General features: G+C 28.7%; 3 protein-coding genes across 4 annotated transcripts; 2 read left to right on the forward strand and 1 right to left on the reverse strand.

The window, feature by feature from the left end:
• Window positions 1-335: 335 nt before the first annotated feature.
• LOC145741669 (melatonin receptor type 1B-B-like) lies at window positions 336-4,342 on the forward strand. Of its 2 annotated transcripts, none has more exons than XM_082559294.1 (7): window positions 336-674; window positions 1,092-1,240; window positions 1,578-1,712; window positions 2,232-2,360; window positions 3,150-3,366; window positions 3,589-3,725; window positions 3,802-4,342. In XM_082559294.1, exons 1-7 carry the CDS (start codon window positions 411-413, stop codon window positions 3,884-3,886), a joined length of 1,116 nt encoding a protein of 371 aa, XP_082415420.1. In that variant the 5' UTR covers window positions 336-410; the 3' UTR covers window positions 3,887-4,342. The 2 variants fall into 2 exon arrangements, with proteins under 2 accessions (XP_082415420.1, XP_082415421.1); XM_082559295.1 differs by having other exon boundaries at window positions 3,814-4,342.
• LOC145741670 (beta-1,4-galactosyltransferase 7-like) lies at window positions 4,231-6,506 on the reverse strand. The gene is made up of 6 exons (XM_082559296.1): window positions 6,215-6,506; window positions 5,679-5,805; window positions 5,498-5,596; window positions 5,151-5,234; window positions 4,923-5,036; window positions 4,231-4,815 (listed from the first exon to the last, which is right to left on the reverse strand). The coding sequence occupies exons 1-6, from the start codon at window positions 6,475-6,477 to the stop codon at window positions 4,648-4,650; spliced, it is 855 nt and encodes a 284-aa protein (XP_082415422.1). The 5' UTR covers window positions 6,478-6,506; the 3' UTR covers window positions 4,231-4,647.
• Window positions 6,507-8,309: 1,803 nt separating this feature from the next.
• LOC145742400 (solute carrier family 35 member G2-like) lies at window positions 8,310-10,696 on the forward strand. The gene is made up of 8 exons (XM_082560179.1): window positions 8,310-8,317; window positions 8,418-8,509; window positions 8,697-8,992; window positions 9,360-9,490; window positions 9,622-9,773; window positions 9,867-10,016; window positions 10,181-10,349; window positions 10,501-10,696. Exons 1-8 carry the CDS (start codon window positions 8,310-8,312, stop codon window positions 10,694-10,696), a joined length of 1,194 nt encoding a protein of 397 aa, XP_082416305.1.
• The last annotated feature ends 164 nt before the right edge of the window (window positions 10,697-10,860 follow it).

Raw genomic sequence — 10,860 nt, forward strand, 5'->3', positions numbered from 1 at the left:
CCGCGTCGGTGAAATTATTGTATTACTCATTCGCTAGGTTATATATGACGTAGGTAAATATGTGGTTTTGACATAAAAATAACTGGCCGTGAAGCTCAAAATCGACTTTGGACATTAGTAGAAAAATAGATTTACGGAAAAGGCAGCCCTCAAATATAAGAAAATTTAAGTGGTAGATTTGGGTTTCTGAAATTGTGGTAAATTGAATAGAGATCCTAAGATAGGAAAATAAGCGGAATATAATAAGATTAAAGATAAAAGAAAATATGCATTTGATTTATTTACAATTTTCCTGAATCTTTAGTTGAATTTTATTTAACTTGATTTTTAGGAACTATTTTAGTTTAACTACAAAAAATTTAATAAAATTTAAAAGTGAACAATTATCGACAAGAAGCTAATCTACTATAATGGGCTTCAACAATTTAACGAACACCACAAATATAACCATTGAAAATGTAACATATCACCCAAGATGTCTTTTCAACCCAAATGACCCACTCTGTGAAGATTTTAGTGGAATGGAAATTTTCGAGTTAACGTATTTACTTTTTTTGGTCTTTTCTGGAATGTTCGGAAACTTGTTAGTCATAACTTCTATTTTGCTCGAAAAAAAGAGAATCCACAAAAACGGGAATATATTTATTATCAACCTTGCCTTCGCTGACCTAATAGTAAGTGAATTTGATCTTATTATGACGTCACAAACGTCAGTCAAAATGTAGTAAACAGCATGCTCTATTACGTTAGCTTAAAATTTTTGCCTGTCAAAAAACATGAAAATATTATGCCATCGTGAACAATAACTTAAAAAAATAAAACGGTATTCAATTGTTTTGTAAAAGTACAATAACATGTCGGAACAATATGTTAAATCAAAATTCTTTGACGTCATTGTCCTAAAATTTGCAACATTGTATAATTCACATGTTTTTTATTAGGCATAACGTACAAAACAAAATTATTTTTAAACTTGGAAAATCTAAATTTTCAGTAATATAAATTATATAATTCGACTTAACAACATAACCCGTCCAAAATTTTTTTCCGAAGACAATTTAAATCTAATTATAACAATTTGAAATTGACAGGTTACTACTTTGTACTTACCGACTGTAATTGCCAATGTATTTCATGGCACCAATGCCTTGCCACCTCTACTTTGCCATGCTGCTGGCTATGTGGTGACAGTTACCTGCGCTTGTTCAGTCAGTAATCTTACTTTTATAGCTCTTAATAGGTATGTATTTTTTTTTGTTCTAATAAGAAATTAAATAATATTTCTTTTGGTTAAATGAAAAGTTTGTCATTAAGTAAAAAAGGTGCATCGTTTTAAATTAATTGTTATTTTCTAAATTTATTTTTGGTTTTAAATATGTTTTTTTTAAACTAATATTATTTTATTTTTTTACAACATTTTTGTTGATAATCATAATATTTTGAACATAAAATAGCTTTTAGAATTTTTTTTTTTGGGGGGGGTCATATTTACTGTATAAAAACAGGTACTATGACATGCATTTATGAAGTACAACTTAAAAACAAAAAAACCTAAAGTTTATTTACTTGATTTTAAGATATTGGTCGGTTGTTCGTCCACACTCATACCCGAAAGTATTCGCAGAAAAGTGGACTTACGTCATGGTCGCTGTCACGTGGTTGTGGCCAAATTTAATTGCGTCACCAACGTTGTTTGGTTGGAGTGGATTAAGGTAAGTTATAATTAGATTAAAAAAAATTTTTTACAAAGTATGTAATAGCGTAATCGAAATAAACAAAAATTTTAAGTTTATAAATATCATATTTTAAATGATAAGATATTTGAAAAAAGGGACTTTTAACACTAAGAAGCTTTTAAAAGAAATAAAACGCACGATTCTTCTAACACCAACCACCGGTTAAATGATAAGCTAACCACGCATGTATTATTCAAATACTAACCCGGCTCTGTTTTATTTTGAGGCAATTACATGCCCGAGCTTAACATCTGCACAAACAAATTAATTTAAAAACAACACATTTCAAATTAAGTCACGTGAACAAATTTATTTAGATTTCTATGCTATAGACAAATTGCTGTCGATTCCCTAAATAATATAAGTATTTATAAATCAATTTGCGCTTTTATATACGGTTATTTTATAAAGTTAACAAAGCTAATTTTAAAGCAATAGTAATGGTTATAAATCATTAAACATGTCAAAAATGATCTATGTTGTCATTTATTACAGGTACGACCCTAAAATAATGATCTGTACTTTCGATGATATGGCATCGGTTAGTTTTAATTGGTTTTTGATGATTGCTGCAATATTTCTACCGGTCACTGTGATTGTGTATTGTTATATACAGTTATACAAGTAAGTTGTTTTTGCGTTTATTTACTTTCGTTATAGTATAATGTACGTGAAGTTTTCTATTCCATTTTTATATAATGCTGTAGTGTCTTAACTGCTGCCGAGTCAAAAACTAATCAGGTTAATTATCAAGCAATTAATAGAAAATATTTACAAATGATATAAACAAGTCGGGATTGGGTCAGGGTAACAATTAAAATGGGTAACTTTTGTTTGGCTGTGAAATCGTTCTTCCAAAACCGAAAAAAAGTAAATATAAAAAGAGATTACATTCCTTTTTAATTCTGTAGTGTACTCGCTAATCATATTACAAAATTTAAATTTTTTTTTTGTATATATCTTTATCCTCGATGTGGGAAAGTCGAATGCGCGACTTAAACATAGAGTAACATTAGTTACTCCGACCCAGTCTCGAGTTGCCTGTGGCAGTTTGGGATATTATAGATTATAATTGCCCGATAATTATGCTGCTGAATAAGTGCTGGCTCAGCAAGAGCTCATACCGTTTATAGCGCATTACTCAAGGGCGCTACAGCATGAGATCAGTAGGGATTAAACCCACGACCTCATGTGTGGTGTAGCAAGTGTTCTTACCACTACACCACGCTGCCGGTTAATTTGAAACCAAAAGCGAAATTAAAAATATTTAAATTCACACATTTTTTGAAACATGACATTTACAATTCAAATGCCTCTTTAAAAACCACGCGATCAAAAATTAAAAACCTAAGCATGATATAACAAAAAAATTAGAATTTTCCAGCAAAATCTAATCAAAAAAATTGTGTGTAGATCTGTCAAAAATAGAGGAAAATGGCTGAGATCATTACAAAATAATGTCGCAACTGTCAATCAGCAGCAGACGGCGCAGCAAAAATTTACCTTAAAGCGAGAAGTTGATTTATTAAAGACGGTAGCTGTCACTATCATGGTGTTTGTTATTAGTTGGACGCCTTACGGTTTGGTTATTTTGTTTTTTCCAGGCACGGTCCCATCTTTAGTGAAGAAGGTAATTATTATATTACTGGAGTAAAACAAAATGCTTTTAAACACAACATTTAAATTAAGTTTATCAAATATTATTTTATATTTTTTGAGTAGAATTGTTTAACTTAAGTTTAAAACGAGTTTATTTTTAGATTATTGTACAAAATTTGACATAAAAAATGTCCATTAAAGATTAAAGCGTATGCAATAGATTTTTTTATAAATTTGTTATTTTTTTTCCAAGGTTGTAGGCTGGATTGCACTTAGTAATTCTGTAATGAATTTTGTCATCTACGGAGCTATGAACCCGATCTACCGAAAAGGGTATAAAAAAGTGTTTACTAAAATTTGGGTGTTCAACAAATTAAGAATTAAAAACAGGTAAGTTCACCTTTTTATACAAATAACCTGCAAATATTATCTATTTATAGTAAAATAATTTTGTAAAGTACAATAGTTATTTTTGTAGACGTGCATCAAAAGTTGTTGTCAAAAAATTTGCAAATATTGGGAGACACACCGATCACGTGGTTAATAAATGAAGCAAGTGTAATAAGTGAAAAAGTCGACAAATTTTCTGATAAACCAAGTTTTTTAAACCGAGGCAAAGGAAGCATATAAGGCAAAATACTTTTTAGAGCTGTGTTTGGGAAAAACATTATTTATTTTCCAAAATATTTTTTGTGATACATTTTGTATAACTTTTGCCTCATTAGAAACTGTTCTACACTGTATTTATATTTTGTTATTTTCTTAACAAAATATAGTATATTTGCATAAAGTTTTATTAGGCAATTACTTTAATGAATTTTAAAAATTATTTTAATTCTTCAAACATTTAATAAAATGTTTAAAAATTTGCACCATTATTCTTTGTCATTTTATCTTTATTTGTTATAATTGATAAGGTTGTACATAAGTTTTTGTGCGTTTTAAGTTAAAATTATTTTAGTACTTTTAAAAATTAAAATAAAACAACCTTAAAAAAACTAGCAACTTGCTACCGCCACCCCACGACAGGCTACAATCACATTTTTGTTTAAACGTAAACAAAAGTTTTAAATATTTCAAAAAAAAAACTTAAGCGTGGTATAATGTTTATTAAAGATGCTGATTTAAACAGTTGAAATATGGCTAAAAATTCGCAAAAACATAGGAGCAAGCATACTTAGTTACGGTTCTAAGCTACAAGTACCTGTATCCAAATAGCATCAAAAAATTTGGCAATCTCCTAAAGGCCCCAACCAAAAAAATAAATAAGTTTTAATTGAGATAAATAAAATAAATAATATAAACAAAATAACTATTCGGAGTGGTAATCTGCATTACACCACGGTGATATTTTCTCATCGCAAATTAAATGAACGTTGTATATAGTAACAGGGGCACCAGAAATAGTCATTTCAACAGTACTTTGTAATTTATATTTCGTGTTTCCGTACCCAGATGTTTTGTCGGTTTCAAACACTTTCTACAAAAAACAAATATAATACTTACATTTTCAAAAGACTAAAATTATATTTTTGTTAAATTATTGCTAAAGGGAATTGTTTTAATGGATACAGTTTTTTGTCATACCATTCCTAAATTTTCTTTTTCAAATCTTTCCTTGTCTCGAGGTCTTTTCTTAATATCGTGAAGATTTAGAAAAGTATTAGTTGAGTTTGTAGATAAGCCTTCACTTCTATACAGCTAAAAAACATTAAATAAAATTAATGTTAAGCAAAAACAAAAATTCAACCTTAAAAAAGGATTTCGTTATTCCAAGCAAAATATAAGAAAAGGTTTTATTTTATGATATGTCACCTTATAATTATTTTGAATAATTCTGGTGTATAATTCATTATCTTCTCCACCCCAACCCCAATCATTATTCGTCATTCCATTAATCTAAAAACCATTAAAAGGCGATTTGGTTTGACAATTTGTAAAAAATGCATAGTTTTTTGTATATTTTACTTTATAGTATTAAGTAAGTTCGTACATAGCTTTAGTAATATAGTAGGTTTTCTACTTTACACGTGTTTCAAAACTAGTTAAACAGCTTTAGGCGTAATTTTTTTATTAAAATCACAGAATAAATTTGTTTGAACATTTAAAGAGTAAATAAATACTAAATTCCATACTAAGTTATTCAACAAATAACCTCTTACCTTGACGAATTGATCGTTAGTTAATAATATAACCCCGCCAACAAACCATGTCCCATGATACATTGGGTGATATTCGGGTGAAGATACGTGAAAAGGACCCTAAAATTACATTACAATTACTACTTCTGAACTAAACAAAATGCATAATTAAAAATACAAAAAAAGGTCTACTAATCATTACCTTTTCTGGATATCCATAATTAAGTTCTGGGTTGATAGGTACTGTGTCAATATCTTGTATTGCCAAATAATCGCACTCATCTTTCGATAAAAGATATCCGATGTTAATTAAGGAACCTTTATTGAACCTACGAAAAAAAATACATCTTAAAATTTTATTCTAAGAAACTAGTATTCCACAAACAATTATTTTTTAACCATACTAAGTATGCACCCTTGTATTAGCAACTGGCACTTGTTGCAAAACTACAACAAGACTAATAAAATGAACAAAAAGCTCAAGTAATCAAGGCAAAGCTAATGGGCGTTCATCCGCCCAAAAGCGTTGTACATACTTCGATTGTATGCCCTAAACATAATTGTATAATAGCACTATTGTTCTTCTATGCCTTTATTATTAACTAAACTTAGGGTGTGATGGAACTACAGGGCGCATATTTGTTTACATCTAAGTTAAACTAGTGTATAAAATAAAGTATGCAAAAAATAAAATCTTTAAATAGTAAGTGTCACTTATTGGGTACCTTTTAATCATACCTGTAATCGTCGGCTTGATTTATAACAATAATCTTATGATCGATAGAGTTAGCTGTTAAAAAATTGTACATATGTGGCGCTATAACCATTAACTCATTAAATACCCCTCGAAATGGAATCAAAACAGCTAACTTGTGGCCTTGAGAATATTTACTACTCAATAAACGGCTAACATAACTATCTTCTTTACTTGTTAGTCTGCTGTGCTGGTTAAGTTTAACATTAAAAAACGTGTATAAAAACAAAACAAATACTAACGACATAAACGAAATGGCATATTTATTTAAATTTCCCATTTTGCTTAAAAGTATTTTAATTTACATTTATTTAATCATCGTGATTTTTTTCTAAACGCTTTCAGCGTTTTTTGGTTTATAAACCGTTATTGCCTGAGGTGTTTGTTAATCAAAACCTGTAATTATTTCACTTAGAATCACTATGTCACGTTTTTCATATTGTTATATTATCTTGGCCTAGCTTGATTATGATAAAAATCATGTGTTTAAATAAAGAAAAGTTAATAAATTATGTTTCTACTACTGAATTACCCTTCCTATGTTTTATTTCAACATCTCTTTAAACAAAAAAAAAAATTTTTTATGTTTTGTGAGCTTTATATTTTGATGGTATTTAATTTATATTTGGTTCTCTTTTATATTCAGTTCTTGACGTCACTTTTATATTAAAATACACGAAAATAGTGTAAACTTTCTGAAACTTAACGCAATAATTACGGGTAACATTTTATGTTTATTTGAAAATTGGCCATTTTGTAGGAGAATTGTTAATAAAACTAAATTTCTTATTTATTTTTGTTTGTAAATATCTTGACTAAAACAAGGCAACGTTTTGTCATGTGTTTATGAAATAATACAAAACCCCAAAAATAATTTAAAATTTGGTTTAAATTAAAAAAATTTTAGAATAAAAAAAATTAATCGATTTTTTTTCGTTGCAAAAAAATTGTTAATCCATAAATAATAGCCCAACGGAACCAAAGGTAAATTGGCGTGTCTTACTTATTGAATAATTAAGTAGGAGAATGTCAATACATTTTAAAAGATATTTTTTATGTTTGTATACATTTAGTTTTATCCGTATAACAGTCATACTTACAAGTATATTTTAAGGTTTTTTAAAAAGTTTTTATTTTTTGCGGTTAAACAACTGGTTATTTGTAATAACTTGTTCTAAAGATCGTAGCCTTTATGTATTTAAATTTAATGCTAAAATCTTTGATCTAATTACGCTTGTTTTCACAAAATCTTGGTCATTAGAGGGACCTAATTAAAGTTAAAATTCAAGTAATTAAGACACTGCCCTGTCAACATGTAATGGACTTAAACCCCTAGAATATATAATTATATTATTAAAGACCAATACCCACGAGCTTATAAAAGTCACAAATAATATGTGCATGTACTTGTAGATTTGTAACGCATATGTAGTACATTATAAATGACTAATCAAGGAAAAATCCGTCAATCAAGAAATTGTAAAATCGATCGAAAATCATAAATAATGCATAAAGATTACAAGTCTTAGTATTCCTGAAAAAAATTCAGTTGCCGTTACAAGAATGTCAGAGCAACGTTATTATGTGGAAGTTTATTTTTTCTAACTTGAGTCTAGTAAAAAAAAAATGTTTTTTAGCTAGAAATAAACAAGTACAGACTAAATAAAAAATAAAGTAATATAATAATAACAGCAGGTCAACCTTTTTTAAAAAATAAATAAATGTTTTTATATATTTTTATCCTTAAAAAGAGTTTAAAAAAATAATGATAATAATAGTTTCTAATTTTTTATTTTATGAATAACAATTTTTATATTTTTACAACACTGTATTTTGCTTTTAAAAATTACTTTAAGTGGATAAGACTTATCAATAATTAAAGGTCATCAATTTTAAGATGTGAATCACCATTGCATTAAGCCGATGTGATGTTATAATATTGATTATCAATGAAATATAATTAAATTGCTTTAAATTTTTTTTCGATTAGAAATTTGACCTGTAGAATTATTTTACTGCCTCTACGTTAAACAAAAAAATAAATAAATGGATGCTGATACAAAAAACAACAAAGCGAAAATGATCAGGTAAAATTAAAGTTAAAAAGAATAAAATTAATTTACAAAAGAAAAAGCAAAGTGGAGTATAAAATCAAACTAAGAAACAAATTTCTGTAAAATTTTTTAGGCAAAATCAGATTAAAAATTCAAGTGAAAAATCGACGTTGATTGATAATGAAGTAACTCAGTGGGATAATGATTACGTTCCAATGAAAGAAAGTAAGCTAGAAACGATACAGACGGCTTTTAAAAATGATTACTTCTTAATTTGTGACTATAAAAACGGTTTAAAAGATGACTTTTAAACCTAATAATATTAACTGGCAAAGTCTGTTTATTAAATTTTAGCTACGAATCTCCGTACTTAAAATATCTTTAAACATTTCACGTTCTTTTAATGGTGTAGAAAAGGATAGTAACAACAGCCACCCTCAAAACCAAGAACATTCACATGCCATACAAGCTACATCATTTATTCATTCTGATTTATGCGCGGCAGAAGGAAATGGCGGATCAATTTCAATCCAGCATTTCGAAGATGAAAAACAAATAGAATCAGACAGAAAAGAACTTACTAAGGGCCTACTTTTAGCTCTATTTGGGGCGGGAGTTATGTACGGTTTAACCGGGGTTTTTGTGAGACTGGCTGCAGAGAACGGGGTCGGTTCGGCTGAAACTCTTTTTGTTAGAAGTGTTGTGCAGGTAATACAATACAAAAAAACAAAACAATATTAGGTATTTATCCTACGGTATGAATATTGCATAAACGAAGTATCTGTCATATATATAAACATTTGTCTATTTATGTTAAATATTAAAACAAAACTGCATATTTATTGCTGTTTGTAAATACGACTTAAAGCGTCATAACACAAAACACAAAAAATAATGTAGTTTTTTATTTAAACAAAAAAGTTTAAACCTTATAAAAGCCCTTAGAATTGATCATTAAACTAATAGCATTCTTTGGTATGAATATTGCATGACCGATGTGTTATATATACAAACATTTGTCCATTTGTATTTAAATTTTATTAAAAAAACGTTAATAATTTATTTTCAATTATAGAGTATTGTATTTGGCGGAATTATGGTTTTTAAAAAAATTTCTATACGGCCACCTAGCGGACGTGCTCTTGGTTGTTTACTTGTCACAGTGATGTACAGTTTAGCAACTATATCATCATTTGAAGCATTCAAGTAATTTATTCAGTTTACCATTTTACTTAAACCTCAACTTAATATTAAAAATAGTTAAGTAATAAAAAGTATCAACCATAAAAAAACGATTGTAATTCTAACAGAAGGCTAATTTTATATTTTTTTCTTAGTGTTATTCCGCCCGGTAATGCAATAGCCACTCGAGGTGCATCAAGGACAGTTTTCGCAATTTTATTTTCATTTCTCATCATTCACGAACGAGTGTTTATAAAAGATTTTGTAGCAATACTAACTTGCCTAGCTGGAATCGTTTTAATAATAGGTAAGCAAAAAAATGCACATTTACATTGTGTTCTGTACTAAGCTCACATCTATAATAATTTGACATCTACTAAATTTTCTATTTATTTTTTAGTGTCCAGTTTAACATCTAGTCACAAAGATTATTTAATCCCAAACGGTATGACTGACAACGTTGCACTTATTAACACATATGGTTATTCGCTTATTGTATTTGCTGGTATCACTAGAGCAGTGGGAATGGTTAACGTACGAAAAATGAAAGGTATTGAATAATACAATCTGGTAGCACTTGTTAAGTATATCGCCTCTGTTTTCATAAAAGAATTTATGCCTAATTGTTTTAATAAGGCGACTTAGTTTTGTGTTTGCTAATGACTTTGAACTACCAAATACGCATTTACGAAATCGATTTTTAATTTGATTTAGGTGAAATTCCGTCGTTCACGATTGTTCTATACCACTCTGGCTTAACTATATTAGTTTCCTCAATTTTGTTAATTGTCCGACCTCTTCAATGGCCGCCCGCTGCAGCAGGAATTGGTTATACACTTGCAGTTTGTTTTACCTCATCACTCGCAACGTGGTCGTCGAATCGGTAATATTTTATATTATTTCTATGCCAAAATCCAACTTATGTAATGTTTTTTTTTTCAGTGTGAAATTGTGCTAAAAATTAATAAAATATTCCTGATTTCACAAAGTTGGCTTAGTGTGCAAAATAAATTCTGACTTATTTTTTTATATAGTGCTTTGCAGTGGATACATCCTGGATTAGTAGCATTTGCGCAAAATGCCGACTTAGTTGTAAGTATTGTATTAGAACATACAATACTCGGTGTAGTTCCAAGCGTGTACGAAATACTAGGAGCTATATTGATCTTTGGTGCAGTCAGTGTATTGGCTTACATGAAATGGAAAGACTCAAAAATACAACTGGAGTAAAAATAAATTTTAACAATCTATCACTGTGAAAAATTTAAATTTTTTTTAATGTTTTGCGTACTGTATTAACTGTAGTTAAACATGGCAATTATGAAATGCTACTGTCTGTCTATTATTACATCAAAATGATTTAAGAAGTATGTCTATTTTTAAAAATAGTGCAT

The sequence above is a fragment of the Corella eumyota genome, chromosome 2 (assembly GCF_963082875.1).
Source record: "Corella eumyota chromosome 2, kaCorEumy4.1, whole genome shotgun sequence".
Classification (NCBI taxonomy): Eukaryota; Metazoa; Chordata; class Ascidiacea; order Phlebobranchia; family Corellidae; genus Corella; species Corella eumyota.

Coding starts and splice junctions, on each gene's coding strand:
- LOC145741669 (XM_082559294.1), top strand. CDS start 411: ATGGGCTTCAACAATTTAACGAACACCACAAATATAACCATTGAAAAT. Junction 675..1,091: donor TTGCCTTCGCTGACCTAATA/GTAAGTGAATTT, acceptor TGAAATTGACAG/GTTACTACTTTGTACTTACC. Junction 1,713..2,231: donor TTTGGTTGGAGTGGATTAAG/GTAAGTTATAAT, acceptor CATTTATTACAG/GTACGACCCTAAAATAATGA.
- LOC145741670 (XM_082559296.1), bottom strand. CDS start 6,477: ATGTCGTTAGTATTTGTTTTGTTTTTATACACGTTTTTTAATGTTAAA. Junction 5,806..6,214: donor AATCAAGCCGACGATTACAG/GTATGATTAAAA, acceptor TTTTTTTCGTAG/GTTCAATAAAGGTTCCTTAA. Junction 5,235..5,497: donor CTAACGATCAATTCGTCAAG/GTAAGAGGTTAT, acceptor AATGGTTTTTAG/ATTAATGGAATGACGAATAA.
- LOC145742400 (XM_082560179.1), top strand. Junction 8,993..9,359: donor TTGTTAGAAGTGTTGTGCAG/GTAATACAATAC, acceptor TTTCAATTATAG/AGTATTGTATTTGGCGGAAT. Junction 9,491..9,621: donor TCATCATTTGAAGCATTCAA/GTAATTTATTCA, acceptor TTTTTTTCTTAG/TGTTATTCCGCCCGGTAATG.